Source organism: Mytilus californianus, unplaced genomic scaffold (assembly GCF_021869535.1).
Source record: "Mytilus californianus isolate M0D057914Y unplaced genomic scaffold, xbMytCali1.0.p SCAF_3, whole genome shotgun sequence".
Taxonomy (NCBI): Eukaryota; Metazoa; Mollusca; class Bivalvia; order Mytilida; family Mytilidae; genus Mytilus; species Mytilus californianus.
Genome location: NW_026262679.1, coordinates 24,270,523 through 24,288,621, shown reverse-complemented (window position 1 = coordinate 24,288,621; position 18,099 = coordinate 24,270,523). Strand labels below are relative to the sequence as shown.

General features: G+C 32.7%; 1 protein-coding gene across 6 annotated transcripts in view; it reads left to right on the top strand.

The window, feature by feature from the left end:
* Positions 1-16,931, top strand: part of LOC127734197 (ornithine aminotransferase, mitochondrial-like) — a 29,812-nt gene extending 12,881 nt beyond the window's left edge. For all 6 annotated transcript variants that reach the window (XM_052243946.1, XM_052243949.1, XM_052243947.1 and 3 more), the window contains 7 exons: positions 3,972-4,196; positions 4,949-5,172; positions 6,880-7,052; positions 11,921-11,999; positions 12,661-12,774; positions 13,128-13,266; positions 16,151-16,931. In XM_052243946.1, coding sequence (XP_052099906.1) covers positions 3,972-4,196; positions 4,949-5,172; positions 6,880-7,052; positions 11,921-11,999; positions 12,661-12,774; positions 13,128-13,266; positions 16,151-16,314 — 1,118 coding nt within the window. In that variant the 3' untranslated portion in view covers positions 16,315-16,931. The remainder of the gene's footprint in view (positions 1-3,971; positions 4,197-4,948; positions 5,173-6,879; positions 7,053-11,920; positions 12,000-12,660; positions 12,775-13,127; positions 13,267-16,150) is intronic.
* The last annotated feature ends 1,168 nt before the right edge of the window (positions 16,932-18,099 follow it).

Here is an 18,099-nt window from a genome sequence, read left to right as displayed (position 1 = left end):
GGTATGTGTATATGAACTGGTGCTCATAATTATCACCCCTTACCAGTAGCTCTTGACAGGGGAGAAGGTATGTGTATATGAACTGGTGCTCATAATTATCACCCCTTACCACTGTAGCTCTTGACAGGGGAGAAGGTATTAACATGTCCTGGTGCTCATAATTATTACCCCTTACCACTGTAGCTCTTGGTAGAGGAGAACTTATGTACATGTCCTGGTGCTTATAATTACCACCCCTTACCAGTAGCTCTTGACAGGGGAGAAGGTATGTGTATATGAACTGGTGCTCATAATTATCACCCCTTACCACTGTAGCTCTTGATAGGGGAGAACTTATGTACATGTCCTGGTGCTCATATTACCACCCCTTACAAGTAGCTCTTGACAGAGGGAGAAGGTATATGTATATGAACTGGTGCTCATAATTATCACCCCTTACCAGTACCTCTTGACAGGGGAAAAGGTAAGTTTATGAACTGGTGCTCATAAATATAACCCTTTAACAGAAGCTCTTGACAGGGGAGTAGGTAAGTTTATGTACTGGTGCTCATAGATATAACCCTTTAACAGAAGCTCTTGACAGGGAAGAAGGTATGTTTATGTACTGGTGCTCATAAGTATCACCCCTTAGCACTGTAATTCTTGATACGGGAGAACTTATTTACATGTCCTGGTGCTCATAATTACCACCTCTTACCAGTAGTTCTTGAAAAGGGAGAAAGTATGTTTACAAACTGGTGCTCATAATTATCAAGCTTTAACAGGAGCTCTTGACAGGGGGAGAAGGTATTTTTATGAACTGGTGCCCACGATTATCACTCCTTATTAGAAGCACTTGACAGGGGAGAAGGTATGTTTGTCATGTATATGTACTGGTGCTCATAATTATCAAGCCTTTACCTGAGCTCTTGACTGGGGAGAAAGTATGTTTATGTACTGTTGCCCATAATTATCACCCCTTATCAGAAGCACTTGACAGGGGAGAAAGTATTTTTATGTACTGGTGCCCATAATTATCACCCCTTATCAGAAGCACTTGACAGGGGGGATTCAAAGAAGGTATGTTTATGTATTGGTTTATATTACCTTTACCAGTATCTCTTGACTACAATTAGAGCTAATTTCCTAATGCTTGTAGATTAAGACGTTGGTTGGCTTGCTTGCTTTCTTTGTATAAACATTTGCTCAAGCATTGTAATTAAGATTGACATCCACAAACAATATAGATTGGGGGGAGTTGAACCTTGCTAACATTGTCTTGTAATGTTTACATGTACAATTGGGTGTTGCTAACCTCCAGGATAACATCCAATCAAATGTATAATGTATACAGGTTTAACTCAGCCTATTTTATATTGTTTGCAGATGTCAATCTTAATTACAATGCTTGAGCAAACGTTAATACAAACAAAGCAAGCCAGCCAGCCAAAGTCTTAATTTACAAGCATTAGGAAATTAGCTCTTAGAGCTTCCGGAAATTTGTTATCAGGCTTCATGTTAACAGGCCTTAGTGTGAAATGGATTTTTAGATTCATCGCTCATCATTTTTCTGTTGCCCCATTTCTTAAAGCTGGGCTATTATAACTCACAGTTTTACTTGTTTTATAGCCAACAAGAAGCAGACTTGTTAATTAGTCATATGAAACAAGTTTCTTGAAATTATAATGTCAAGGAAATTATTGAAGCAATGCATGCATCTATACTAAACTAAGTCCTCTATGCATGTGTATTACATTTATTATGGATCTAGAACATATTTACAACAAATGATATTTCATTCAGTGATTGTTGATCGCAAGCTAGATAACTTTAGAGTGTTACCGATCAGGACATTGATAAAAGATCAAAAAAGAAGTATGGGGAGCATGTGAAAAATAAGTGAATTGATAGAGTGATGTTAACATTTTTTTTATATTTCACATGCATTCAAATTTGTTTATTTAACTTTTTCATAACAGTTGTTTAATGATTTGGTGTATTTAAATTGTTCTTTTAAAATCAATTATTACTGTTTACCTTCCTGTGCATGTTTTTTAACTTCTTTCATCAGGGTTTTACTCTCTCACTTGCACTGTGCATTGGCCGAAGTTCTAACGAAAGGTCTTGTAGTAAAGATCACTGCATACGGAAAAATATTGGTGAATTGGAGTACGGGAAGACAATAATTCAAAAGCATTACATTTATGAAGATTTTGATAAGATTAAGGATTTCTTTTGAAAGAAAGTCCATGAACACATACATTTGTTCTATAGTAAAAACTTAACCATTCAAGTATGCAATACATATTCAACTTTTTTTTATGCCCCCGCCATAGTGGTGGGGGCATTAAGTTTTACCCTTGTCCGTCACGTACGTACGTCCGTCCCATAATTGGTTTCCGTTCTCTAACTTGAGTTTGCCTCAACCAAATGTTATGAAACTTATACACAATGCTTATTACCACAAAATACAGATCAAGTTCGAAATTTTAGTGGCGTCACTTTAACCGTTCTAGAGTTATGCCCCTTTATAAATGGAAAAATTGCATAATTTTTAGTTTCCGTTCTGTAACTTAAGTTTGCCTCAACCAAATGTTATGAAACTTATACACAATGCTAATTACCACAAAACACAGATCAACTTTGAATTTTGGTGGCGTCACTTTAACCGCTCTATAGTTATGCCCCTTTATAATTGGAAAAATTGCAAAAATTTTATTTTCTTCTAAATATCAAGTAATTTTTAAAATTGGAGTTATCTTCCTTTGTCCATGATTATAGTTGAATCAACTACAATCAATGCTTTATACAATGCAATGTTTAATTTTGACTTCCACTGATAAAACACAGATCAAGTTGAATTCGGGTAGGGTCACTTTAACCATTTTTGAGTTATGCCCCTTTATAAATCGAAAGATTGCAAAATTTGTAGTTTCTATTCTGTAACTTAAGTTTGCCCCAACCAAACATTATGAAACCTATACACAGTATTCATTACCACAAAACTAAGATCAAGTACAAATTTTTTGTTTCCGTTTTCTAACTTTAGTTTGCCTCAACCAAATGTTATGAAACTTATACACAATGCTTATTACTTCATAATACAGATTAAGTACGAAATTTGGTGAGAACACTTTTACCATTCTTGAGTTATGTCCCTTTATAAACATTAAAATTGCTGAATTTTTCGTTTCCGTTCTCTAACTTTAGTTTGTCTGTACCAAATGTTATAAAACTTATACACAACCGTTCTAGAGTTATGCGTGTTTACAAATAGAAAAATTGCTGAATTTTTAGTTTCTGCTCTCTACTTAAGTTAGCCTCAACCAAATGTTATGAGACTTACACACAATGCTTATTGCCACAAAACTCAGATCAAGTTCAAATTTGGGTAGCGTCACTTTTACCGTTCTTCAGTTATGTCCCTTTATAACTATATGCTAGGCAAGCGGGGGCATCATCTGTGTCCACATGTGGACATGTACACTATCCACATTTATTTTAATTTGAATTATCATATGACTTTAAGTTTATAATAAGTCCAGGTCGAAGTTAATTTTTCCACCAAAAAAGGTTGATTTATGGAATAAAGAGAATGTTTTCATTGGTTTTGTCCTGTGTTAAAAATTCATGAATTTTTGAATGCTGATACAAATGAATGAATTTTCTTTTATTTACCACAATGTAGATAAAAATCAGGGTTTTTGGTGATTGCTGGAAAACAATTTTTCATTTAGCTATTATTCCTGTCTGAAAATGGTGCAGGGATTTCGACTAATTAAAGAGTTTTAATTCAATTTATGCATATCTCCTTATGGTATATGTGGAAGACAAAGACTACATTATTGAAAAGAAGGAAATATGTTAAACTTCTCATATTGTATATATATCAAATGTTGTCAGGTTTCAAATTAAATGCAAAAGATAGTTAATATTCATGAAGGTCTTGTGAAAATACCAATGTATCCAAAGGTCTTACTTGATTTCTACAGGTTGTTTTGTATGGGATGTAGAAGGCAACAGATACTTTGACTATCTCAGTGCATATAGTGCATGTAACCAAGGACATTGTCATCCAAAGATTGTCAAGGCATTAAATGACCAAGCATCCAAGTTAACCTTGACTTCAAGAGCATTTTACAACGATGTGTTGGGAGAATTTGAGGAATATATCACAAAAATGTTCAAATATGATAAAGTACTTCCAATGAATACAGGTTTGTGTTTACACTATAAAAATATTTTGAATATTTTGCCTGCAATTAGAATGAAAACGTTTAAAAACAAAAAGTATATGCACAGCATAATCATCTTAAATCTTAACACTAGTGAATGATGCTAGGATATTAATTTACTTTAAGGTCAGTTTATTGAAAGGAGACCAAAGTACTGATATTCATAAACAATGACAAACTGAAATCTACTAGAATGTTATGTCAAAGATTATACGAAGGGTAGTATATGTATAAACTCTAAAATGTTTTAAGGAATTCAGACTGAGGCTTCAAAAGGGAAGCAGTTCAGGATACATATATCTCATAAATCTCTGGCCCACATAAGATGTGGTATGATTGCATAAATGAGAGTCAACTATCCATTAGAGACCAAATGCCATAGATTTAAGCAACTATAGATGACCATACAGCTTTCAACAATGAGCTAAACCTATACCATATAATAAGTTATGAAAGGCTCCAACATGCCAAAATATAAAACAATTCAAACAAAAAAACCAATGGACTGATTTATGTGCAAACCAATAAACAGAATTTTAATGAAAGACAGCAACCAATGACACCCAGTCCACCGAGTGGTGGAGTTGAACATATTTGTGAGGACTCAACTGTATGTATGCATATTCTGCAGCTTAAGCTGATGTTTATTAGTTTTGGCTGTTCTTTATTATGACACAAGCTGAAAAATGTTTCAGGTATTTGACTTTCAAAACATTCAATTTCTTTGATTTTAGGTGTAGAAGGAGGAGAAACAGCCTGTAAATTAGCAAGGAAGTGGGCATATAACGTGAAGAAAGTTCCAGATAACCAAGCAAAGATTATTTTTGCTTCTGGTAATTTCTGGGGTCGTACACTAGCTGCTATCTCATCATCTACAGACCCTTCTAGTTATGCTGGCTTTGGACCATACATGCCAGGATTTGGCATGGTTCCATATGATGATTTAGGTGCACTTGAGGTAGATACATTAAATATTTCCCAAGCTGATTATGTTATTGTGTATCCTTTTTGTAGCTCTTATCATTTTATAGATGTATTGCCTCTAAAATGTTGAACGGAACTTGAACCCCTGTATTCCACTTTTCATTGAAAGTTGTTAAAAAGTTCACTGCCAGCATTTTTCAGTCAGATTTGGCCTAGCTATTTATGATGGGGACTAAAAGGCATTGACAACTAAAACAGGAACTTTTCATTTCAAGTTGGATTGGTTTTCAAACGGTACTTGAATTCTTCAGAATTTCTCAATAGAGCTGTTGTTATAGCAATTTTCTATGGCCAACATGTTACTGTGTTCAGCATATTACTATGTTGAGCAAAAACTAGGTACAGACTTGCCCTTTAATATACAATTACTAAAATTTCCATGAATGTTGGCTGTATCATCTGTTGAGGCACTACATAAGGAGTTATGTCTCAATACTTGTCACACCAACATGGAACCCAGTGTTAAAAACAAGATATATGGTCGAAATTAAAAAAATGAATATTTTTATATCTTGTAGGGTTCCAATAACAATGAAACTTTTAGGATATGCTTCATTTGAGAACCATGGTTGATGATACCCCAATTCCTTCAAACGTGGCATCAACTAACTATTACTAAAAAATAAAAAGAATTACTCCAAATGTTCAATAATAAATTCTGACAATCATATGAAGGACAAATTGCTACCAAAGTGTTGTTAAATGAAACATTGATTTTTCTCCATTTGAATTGTTTGACATTTTGTTATCCTGGGTTCTTGTATAGCCTACTATACTGTATGGGTTTTTTCCTTGTTGTTAAAGTCCATATGGTGACCTGTTGTTTTATACATCCTTGTCCTTTGGTCTTTGGTGGATAGTTGTCTCATTGGCAATCATACACATCCCCTTACCATTAATATCGTCCTCTTAAAAATTACAGGTTGATCATCAGATTGGCCATCAAACATTGAAGCCAATATTATTAAAAAAAGAAAATTTGCCTTAAAATTGTTAACTTTATTTTAGCTAATCATATTATATCATAGAACCAAATGCCAATTGGTACCATATCTTGATAAAATTATTAATTTATAATCACCTCTTAGATTTATGGTTAAATGCATTTAAGATCCTGTTTAGGATTTGTTCATTGATTACCTAATCAATGCTTTCAACATAAACACCACCATTACTGAAACTTAAAACAAGGAAATGTGACAAAAGGACAATAAAAAAAATCTGAAATTTTCAAAATATCAATAGCCACCAAATTTTAATTAGATAATACATTTATTATCTTCTTTCAGACTTATGGTTAAAAGCATACCTGCAAACACGAATGTCACTATTATTATAAATAGAAAATGTAAAAGGGTATTTTGAAAATCTGGAAAAGCATGTCTATTGCTACCAAACTGTGGTTAAACAATACATTAATTATCTCCATTTATTTCTGTCATCTGAAATAAGAATGCTCTACCAGTAACCACAGCCACGAATAATTCTTATCTTGACTGAATATTTAAATGCAATGATATTTTTTGGAAAATTTAATGAAGAGCTGGCTTAACTTATGGATTAAAGGTTATATAAAGGTTAAATGGGGGTGGAAAGTGGCCATTGTTGACAATGGATATTAAAACAAGTTGAGCAATACAGGCTTTTTGTGCTTCTTGTTTAATGGACAGTTTTATTGTAGAGAGAATTCCAAGATTCCAATGTATGTGCCTTTATGGTTGAGCCTATCCAAGGAGAAGCTGGTGTGGTTGTTCCATCTGATGGGTATCTGAAAGGGGTTAGAGAGCTGTGTACTAAGTATAATGTGCTATGGATTGCTGATGAGGTTCAAACAGGTCTATGCAGAACAGGAAAGTGAGTACTCTGTTCATTGTGGATAGTTATCAAGGGTGGAATCTAAGCCATGTATGTATTAGCCAGTGAGTCCAGTAAATTTAAATAGTTGGCCAGAGTTTTCAAGTTTCATTGAGCCAAAAGCAACACTGAATTGAGGTCCATTTAAAAATATATGTTTTTTATATTTCATTCATCATAAGCTGTATGAATTTACCCTAAGTAAAATCATCAATTTCAGTATCTTTTGGTTTCTTAGAGTGGATTTTTTTAAAGTAGGACACTGTCCAATTGATTCCCCACATTTCATGTATTTGTACTTTGGTGCTGTTTTTACAACTCATGGCTCCAACTGAAGATTTTATGACCTATTCTTTTATGTATGATTACAACTGAAACAAGGCGAGGGTTAAGAGCTCTAAAACTAGTTTAACCTTGCCACTATTTTATGTGACTGTCTCAAGTCAGTTACCTTTGCAGTAGTCATATGTCATATCTAAATGTGTTTGTTTCTCGTTATTTGGTTGAGTGTTGATGACCCATATTTGATTGTTATTGTGAAATTTCTACACAACTCTGTAGACTTGGGACGTATAAGAACTCAACATACATTGTATTGTATAGAAACCAGTCTATTGTTAATGATTGTATGTTGCCCTCTGTCAACAGTCTTTTGGTTATTTTTGTTTTTTAGTTTCTGTGTCATTGACATATACCCTGATCTCCTTTAATTCATACTGGGTGGACATTTTAAATGTCTTCCTTGATCATGAAAATTACAAACATAGAGCATAGAATCCAGGCTCTTTGATAATTGATAACTGAAAGTTTAACTGCAACCCTGGACTAGCTAATCAGAGAAATATATTCTCAGGCTAACAAACTGGTGTTAATTTCGAACCCTGAGTGTTAAACATATGAAATATTTCATGTCTTTTTTCATTCAACAAAAGTCTAGAAATAATGATTGATTGAAAATTCTTTAGAACCTATCCATGTCCACATCAGGCTATTTATTGATTTTAAACTCTGATAGTCAATTTACAAAATCATATATGTATGTTCTATTACCATATTTGACAAGAAAATTATTATATTAAGGACATACAAAATTAATAAAGTTCTATATACATTTATGGCCATAGAGAGATAACTCAACTCAAAATATTACATAATTATATTTCTCTGTTTGTTACTATGCACTATTTAATTTCAAGATCACAATGCAAAATGAAAGCAATCTTTGCCCCTCGGTGCTCACAAGCAGTTTAATTTTTACATTTATTGCATAGATCTTTGAAGTGATATTTAAAGTAGTTCTTTATATAAAAGTTGGATTTGCTATCAGGCCCGGTCATCTGACTTAATAAGAATGTTCACTTGCATGACCCTAAATGACAGTCTGAGCATTTTATTATGATGGCATGTACTTAATTTTTAGTGAGACAGATGAAACGAATCTGAATACATTAGGCATAGGTTTTAAATAGTTGAGTGTGGTAGGGCAGGTGATACACCTACAGTCAGCTTTAAACTAGGAATTTTACTAGGAATGCTGATTAATTATTGATGTAAGGTCTTCCATCTACAACACACCATAATATGAAGCACATGAAATATATTTGCCATTTTAGCATCATACAAAACAATCAGTGTGACTGAGATTTCTTTGCAAAATGTTGTAAAGATGGTAACTTAGCACAATAAAATGTGTTTAGCTCTCAGTACAGGATATAAATTCATTATCATAGTTTCCATGTTATTTATATATCGATATTTGGTGTACATTGTATGATATAGATGGATCTATCACATATTCATACAGAAATATTCTGTGGATGCAGATTTCTGAAAAATTAGTATTTTAAAATTTTTGGTGTAATTCGTGTAAAAAGTAGAGAAATTATTGAGCAAATAAAGTTGAAAGGAGTTGGGGCATTAAGGCCCTTTTTGGCCAAAAGTCATTTTTTGAAAGTATGTAAAATTTGCACATAATGTTTGAAAGTGAATAAGCTTAAAAAATATAAATAACTTACAACACAAAATATTTTTATTTTATAACATCATAATATGGATATTTTCATGAAAATGAAGAAAACTGACGAATGAATGCAGTTTTCCATCCATATTTCCTGTGAGAAAACATTATGTGCAGCCAAGAAACAACAAAATAATTTTAGAAAAGCTTCATTATAGCTATTGACTAAATCTCAACAAATATTAAAGGGCATTAGCTGTCAAATTCATGTTCACCGATTTGACTCAAATTCTCATATTTGATGAATAACATACTAAAACGCATATCCAAAATACAAAAAGTTTAAAATAAACAATTAACAATGCATGGACTCGATAATATATATCAGCATTTTGTGTGTATTTTAGTCTAGATGCCATCTTATCAACCATCGAGATGACCTCTGAAGACTGCCGATAAATATAATGAATAAATAGATAGCAACCACGTGCAATTGGATTTTTCAAGTCTGTTTGATTTCATGTTATAGGTTAAAGCAATATGTTAATCATCGTTTTTATCCATATAAGAATGATTTTCTGTGGATTGAAAAAGTCAACGAAATGGTTCATCCTTGTTTCACTTTCAGTGTTGACATTCTTTTCCTTTTGATAGCCAAACACTCCGATTACATATGTAACCTTTCTCCAGCTGAGGGGTTAAATTGAAGTTCACGTGAATACGTATTCACATGAGGTCGAATTATTCACTTGCAAGTGATTAATACATCAGCGTTGTTTTTAAGTTTATTATGACAAATTTGGGCCAAACTAAGTGCTTGTAAGGAAATATTATTTCTAAATTCCACTTTTATTAATACTTGAAACAAAAAGATTTTAGATTTTTGTAGCTAATGCCCCTTTAAAATGTTTCTTCTGTGCACACATACCATTCCAAAATGTACTTAAAGTTGATGTAAAGTAAGGAAAATCAAAAACTTTTACAAAATATACAAATATCATCATGGTTTGTTGCCTTGGTAACTTGTTAAATGTGAAATATGTTTTTAGCTCACCTGACCTTAAAGGCCATGTCAACTTTTGCTGTCACTTGGCGTCTGTCATCATCATCTGTCTTCTGACGTCCATCCATTGTTGTAAACTTTAAAAAATATCTTCTCCTGCAACTACTGGATCAAATTTAACCAAACTTTACTTTAGGGTATCTTGTTTCGAAAATCCTATCCAGGGATTTGATCCATCAACAAACATGGCTGCTGTAGCTAAAATAGAACATGGGGTAAAATGCAATTTTTGGCTTGTATCTCAGTTTAGTTATAGCAATCTGACATAGAGTAGAACTACATGTAACTAGGAGGTCAAGGTTTATCTCCTGCAAAATTTTCAGAATAATCAAACAACCAATTTTGGAGATATTGCCCCTAAAGTGTCAATTTTTTTGGCAAATTTCAGTTTATGTTTTTTATCTTGAAAACTATAACATTTAGAGAGAAAGTTTAAACAGTAAGAATGATTGGAACATTAAGATCTACAAATAAGTCAATATGAATGAATCGTCAATTGACCCTATATAGGAGTTATTGCCCTTCAATGACTAATTTTACTGTGTTTTCGCAGAGACTATAACAGATTAAGAGAAATTGTAAACAGCAAAAGTGTTCAGATGAGCAAGATTTACAAATAGGTCAACACCAAAGAATTGTCAGTTAACCCCTTATAGGAGTTATTGTCCTTGAAAGACTAATTTTACTCATTTTTTTTCATTCTTTTTAAGAAACTAAAAAAGAGAGAAAAAAATTGTGAAAGCAAAAGTGTTCGGCAAAATTAGATCAACAAAGAAGTCAACAAGTCCGAAATTGTCAATTGGCTGCTTTGAGATATGCCCTTCGAGATATGGTTTTTATCCATGTTTTTCATTTTTTGCTGAAATCATTATAGATACATGTAGATGGAAATCGTAAAAAACGAAGGTGTTAAGCACAATAAGATCTACAAATAAGTCAACATTGCCAAAATTGTCAACAGACTTCTTTTAGAAGGTGAATTTTACATTTTTGTAGTTTTGAACAAACTATAATAGATAATGATAAACACCAATTAAAGCAAAACTGTGCTGTTGACAGCAAAATCAAAACTTTTCAGCACAATGCATATGGGATTTACAAATCAGTCATCATGGTGAAAACTGTCAACCTACTCCTTATAAAGTTATATCCCTAAATGAAGATTTTCATCCATTTTTTTACCTTTTTGTCAAAATTATAGGAGAGATAAAAAAAGATAAGCAAAATATTTTTTACCAGGTGAGCGATTCAGGCTCTTATTTTCTGAATACCTTATACCTAAGGTAATTAGGACAAATTTAATGACATGTTAGGTATCTGTTTAATTTGAACTAATATTTGGGCTATTGATCAAGATTGCATTCACTCCTTTACAACTAACTTTGTGATTGATAGTTTATTTATCTCAGAATGTTTTGTGTAGAACATGATGGTGATAGTTTTGTTTATTTATTTCAGTATGTTATGTGTAGAACGTGATGGTGATAGTTTTGTTTATTTCTTTCAGAATGTTGTGTGTAGAACGTGATGGTGATAGGTTTGTTTATTTATTTCAGAATGTTTTGTGTAGAACGAGATGGTGATAGTTTTGTTTATTTCTTTCAGAATGTTGTGTGTAGAACGTGATGGTGATAGGTTTGTTTATTTATTTCAGAATGTTGTGTGTAGAACGTGATGGTGATAGGTTTGTTTATTTATTTCAGTATGTTATGTGTAGAACGTGATGGTGATAGGTTTGTTTATTTATTTCAGAATGTTGTTTAGAACATGATGATGATAGTTTTGTTTATTTATTTCAGAATGTTTTGTGTAGAACGAGATGGTGATAATTTTGTTAATTTATTTCAGAATGTTGTGTGTAGAACACAGCGGTGTAAGACCAGATATGTTAGTATTAGGCAAAGCTTTATCTGGTGGTATATTTCCTGTAAGTATTTCAATGTTTCTCTCTTATCACTTCCCTAAGGTTTGTTTTATAGTTTACTGCTTCCAGCTGAAAACCCAACATATTTTCTATAAATGGAAATAATGTGAAATCTGAAGTGTAGGTTGTCAATTTTTGGATTGGTGGGGTTGAGGATCCAAGAATATTTGTTTATATGGTCTAAGGGGTAGAATGTTTAGATATAAATGGCAGCCTTAACCAAATAGTTTTTTTTGCTGCTAGATATGCTACAGATTTTTTTTAAGGGAAACTGTCGCACATTTTAATTTATGAGTAAAGTGGCCATTTTATGTCAAACTTGTCAATTTTGACATGTCTATGATGTCATAGTACAATTATTTGATCAGACTGGACATCCTCAACTTAATTTTGAATGGATTGAAGATTTAATTATTTTTGCAATAATGGCTTTTTCAGTACATCCTCATTTATAAACCTTCAGTATAATTGAGATAATGATCTTGTGTAGGTACTTATATTTACAAACATCAGAAGTTGAATTGTTGAATGGATAGTTTTCAGAAGTCCCATAAGTACACACAACATGTACTGATATAACTTTTTCTATTTACGTGACATGACAAAAAAATTAAGTTTGCATAAAGATTATAACAAATAATTCAGACACTTTGGTTTTTTATAGGTCTCAGCAGTATTAGCAGATGATGAAGTGATGTTAACAATAAAACCAGGAGAACATGGATCTACATATGGAGGAAATCCTTTAGGATGTAAAGTAGCCATTGCTTCGTTAGAGGTTAGTCATTATGTACATTATGTTACATCATATATCAATATATGTAGTACAATGAAAAAGACATATTTGATTTCTCACAAGAGAGATTGAGTATACAGCTTAAATATTTCCCTATTATTATCCCACTTTTAGCAAAGTGTGGTTCAAGGCATTCATACAAATAACCTATGAATCTAAGAATGTGCTGTTAGTTGATGGGATGATATAAAGAGGCTTACTGATAAACTTGTTTAAGACTCTTGCAAGTGAAATTAAAAAAACTTCATTGACTTTTTGATAAATGATTTCCATTCTATATATTTTTCCTTTTCACAGTTAAAGATGCTCTGATAATTGAATTTTACTTGATCTAGGTTTTACTTGAGGAGAAACTGGCAGATAATGCAGCCAAACTTGGAGAAATGTTGAGAAAAGAATTAAATAAACTTCCAAAAGATGTTGTCAAGGTAGTAAGAGGAAAAGGATTATTGAATGCTATTGTGATTAGTGAAAGTGAGTTTATGTTAATGAAATTTTTTTTATTTAGATATGCAGTTTAGACTGGACACATATAAGACATCTTTAACATGATTGGCCATGTTACCACAAAATAGTTATGAAATAATGCCATAAATGTTAAATTGTGATTAAATTAGTCTACCTTTGGAAATTTCAAACATATTGTTGGCAATATTATGAAGATGTTTATAATTTTATATTTATATCAAACAATTAAGGTTAGGACCCCCTCTGGAAATATGTGTTATGCAATGTTAAAAGAGCAAAAATACCCCAAAAAGCAATGGTACTAAATAAAAGACATTTTGTACATATAACAAAGGGAAAGTTTGTTCACAGCAATAGTATTTATTAATTCATTGCATTAATGGGAAATGGGGATTTTGTGGTAAAGAATTAAGAAATAATTCATGGAAGCCATAGCCCAGGCCATGTGTAAATGTCCAACAAATCTATGGCTTCCATGAATTATTTCGATTCTAATAGGACAAATACGGTAATTCAAAAACTGAAGCAAAGGTAAGATTGCTGTGTGTATGGCTGTTCTATTTTACCCCCTGTAAGATAAAAGCTACACATTTCAAATAAATCTAAGTCTTACATGAATTATTTCATAAATAAGCACTAGAAAAAATGTGTTCAATTCTCATGATTCTTAACCCAAACATTTTTTTTTTTCGTTGGCTACTATTTACTGTCAAATCAAGAGTTGACATGTCGTAACTAAGGAGTGAGCCCAAGGGTCCGGAAATGGTCATATTTGCCAGTCATGTCCTAAGATGAAACTATTTGTCCTAAACGAGTAATTGGGATTTAGGACAAACTTTATTTTTTTACAGAAGTAATTTCGGTCATTTCATTGACTCAATGTTTGAAATCGGATTTCTTAATCGCCATTTTGCACTTGTGATCACTTGTTTTTGTTTATAATCCCTTTCCTGTAATAAAACTGCCACTACAGTAGTTTGATAATCCTGAGGGCCCTCCTAATATCTATATCAAAGCCTCCGGGAAACATTGGCTAATGATCGCTAATCACTTTTTACCTGTGGTTTTAATTCACACCTGACAGTGATCACAAGCTCAGAATAATACCTTTAAAACATTAAAGTTCCCTGACAAGTGTATTCATTATTTATTTACTTTTCATCAAAGACAGTCATCAAATCTGATTTAAAAATTAAATCTAAATTTACGAAGAAAAAAGTATTTTTTCATGAGTAACACATGTGCTTTATTTACTATGTAATACGCATGCGTGAAATTGTCTTCAGCAAATCTAATATTTAATCGTAAAATCATTTAAATGCAAATTGATTTCATGCTAAATTAAACGAGTGCAACTATTATCTGTTATATTCAAACATTTTTAAAGGTAATAAAATAAAAAAAGCCGGTGATTTCCTGTCAATTTGATAAACAAAACAAATCCCGGAAATGAATCCGGAATTATTCGTACTTTAAAATATCACAAACTTCCGGTTTTAACTTTTGTCAAATCGAAAGAAACGTAAGCAATGTCTGAGAAATTAACCATTTTGAGTCATTAAAATCATTTCAATTTTAGACTGTTGCCTTCCCTAAACTGTCCTTCATGGTAATGGTTAGACATTTACTTAGTAAATGCAATGAAACAGCAATACAAGTTCGTCATGTTCGTTGATGCTATGAATATAGTCAAGTTGATATCGACAATTTGAAAAGGGGCACCAACTTTTCAAACATCTCAAAATGACCGAAATTGTCTGGAAAAATTTCCGGATCCTTGAGTGAGCCGCCATGTTGACTTGCTGAAATCCACAAATGTGCAAATAATGCAATGAAATAGAAAATGAAACAACACCTACCTCAAAACTCCATTTTAATGCAATATTATCCGAATTTAGGGCGTATACATAACGGAAAACCATCAGCTTGAGAGTTTCATTCGTATGACGTCATGCTATGACATGACGTTAATGCACCAAGATTATTCATGAAATTTCGCGGAATTTTATTTTATTTTGATTTTATACATTTTTTTTTATGCTCTTGTGCATTAATTCTTTTTGTGATGCATTATAATAGGAATAACGGTTCTGTAGTTTCTTTTTCAATTTCAATTTGAACACAACGAAATCGACATAGTGTTTGCAAATAGGTTACGATACATGTGGATTTACGTGGGAGGTAAATAGTAACAGCCACCAATATGCACATCTCTGAGTCTGCGCTAAGTATAGATATATCGAGAATTTTATCACGGTGTTGTTTACAAAGCGAAAGAAGCACGTCATATTAGAAGCCAAGATTTATTTCAGAACATCCGTAGACTTTATTACAGAGATTTTTGTTATACAATTTTAAACATAGATTATTGACTTATTTGTCCTTGTTTATGTTATGCTACTGTTTATTGTTAACAAAAAGTGTTTAGTCACTAAAGTGCAGTGGATCCTAGAAGGTGTACTTGAATAGGTCCATATTTGTACTTGTTTTTCACTAATATCTACATTCAAAACTTGTATAGAGAAATCATTGGTAACACTGCATGCAGTTATCCTCTATCAATACAGAATTGTCAAATATAAGTGTTCAAGAGGAAAGGCCGTGGATTTTCTATAAAATTCCCATATGCTTGGTGAATAACCATTTGATTTTCAAGGGGAGGGGATTTCAAAAAATGAAAATCCTGACCGGGTAAGAGCTGAAAATAAATAACCTTGCATAGAAAAAAATGAAAACGAATATTCTGAAACAAAAAAAAAATCCTCCTGCCACCCCTTCCTCCCCATTCCCCCTTTCCCCCTCTCCCTTGAAAATCAAATGGTTGTCTCCTTAACTAGTTTCATTGCTAAGTTTAGAACTCAAATTTATTAACATTTCTTATTTTTTACAGAATTTGATGCATGGGATGTCTGTGTGAGACTTAGAGATAATGGATTACTAGCTAAACCTACCCATGGTGACATCATTAGATTTGCTCCACCCCTTGTAATGAATGAAGAACAGTTAATGGAGTCTGTGAACATTATAAAATCTACAGTGATGTCCTTCAATTAGAAAACTTTAGCGGTAGTGATTTTGATTGTTTTAGGTCATAAAAGTACACTAAAACATACTTAATATTGTCCAAAAAATTTCAAGATAGACTTAATTTGATTCAATCAAGAATTATTGCCAATATTTGGCAGCATTAAATAATTTGAAGAAGAAAAAATTCCAAGACATTTGAAAGGGAGTAAAAAATGTGCAGTACTTTTTTAAGTTGACAATTTGAAATCCACCTATTTAAAGCAATAGAGGTTTTACAATATGAAAATTACACAGAATGATTGATAAACTTAATTTTTCCTTTAAATGTGTATATCTTTATTTTTGGGTGTTTGGACAACTTTCTTTTCATTATTTTTCTTTTCTTATACTATACATATATTGATTTGCATTTGTTATTGATTGAAAGCTTAACTTTATGATGTTGTGCATCATTGTTTTCTTGTTATACTTAATGGATCTGCAAACTGTTGAAACATCTGAAGTAATTGGTATTTTTACTTAACAGAATTTTGAATTGATCTTTTTACAACACTGGAATTTTATTTTCAGTGGTGAAGTCTTAAGTTTTTTTTAGAAATATTAAATGAGTATTAGCATTTGAATACTCTGTTTTTGATTAAATCTTAATTAAGTCTCCCAAACGAAGACTTATTGTTTTTGCTCAGTTCTTATTATTATTATTATTCTTCTTCTTCTTCTTCTTCTTCTTCTTCCGCCGCTTTTAAATTTGAACTTGTCCGCACCCGTTCTCCAAAACCGCTTGTCGGATTAACTTAGGGTTTCACAATATGTTAGACTAACATGTCTAGTGGTGCAATCAGGGTTTTGTTTTTGCAATGGGGTTTATAAAGGGGTACTTTGAGGGGCAAAAAGAAAAGAGGGTTTTACTATAGAACCCTATGGGATTTTATTTTTTTAAATTTTCAAATGATTATAAATTGAAAACCGTTCGTGATAGACACAAACTTTTTAATTGAAAATGTTCTAAATGATAAAGCCCATTAAATGAAATACAGGGTTAGTCCCCAGGGGTCACCCCCACCCCCTGCCATTTAAGAAAGTTCTAATACCTTGTAAGTGGTCAAGATCCCCACCCCTAAACCATATATATTCTGGTTTGTCATGCTAAGATGGTTTGAATGATATACAGGGTTAGTCCCCAGGTGTCATCCCCACCCCCTGCCATTTAAGAAAGTTCTAATATCTTCTAAGTGGTCAAGATCCCCACCCCTAAACCATATATATTCTGGTTTGTCATGCTGAAATGATTTGAATGATATACAGGGTAAGTCCCCAGAGGTCATCCTGACCCCCTGCCATTTGAGAAAGTTCTAATATCTTGTAAATGGTTGAGATCCCCACCCCTAAACCATATATATTCTGGTTTGTCATGATAAAGCACATCAAATGTTATACAGGGTTAGTCCCCAGGGGTTACCCCCACCCCCTGCCATTTAAGAAAGTTCTAATATCTTGAAAGTGGTTAAGATCCCCACCCCTAAACCATATATATTCTGGTTTGTCATGCTAAGATGGTTTGAATGATATACAGGGTTAGTCCCCAGGTGTCATCCCAACCCCCTGCCATTTTAGAAAGTTCTAATATCTTGTAAATGGTCGAGATCCCCACCCCTAAACCATATATATTCTGGTTTGTCATGATAAAGCACATCAAATGTTATACAGGGTAAGTCCCCAGGGGTCACTCCCACCCCCTGCCATTTAAGAAAGTTCTAATATCTTCTAAGTGGTCAAGATCCCCACCCCTAAACCATATATATTCTGGTTTGT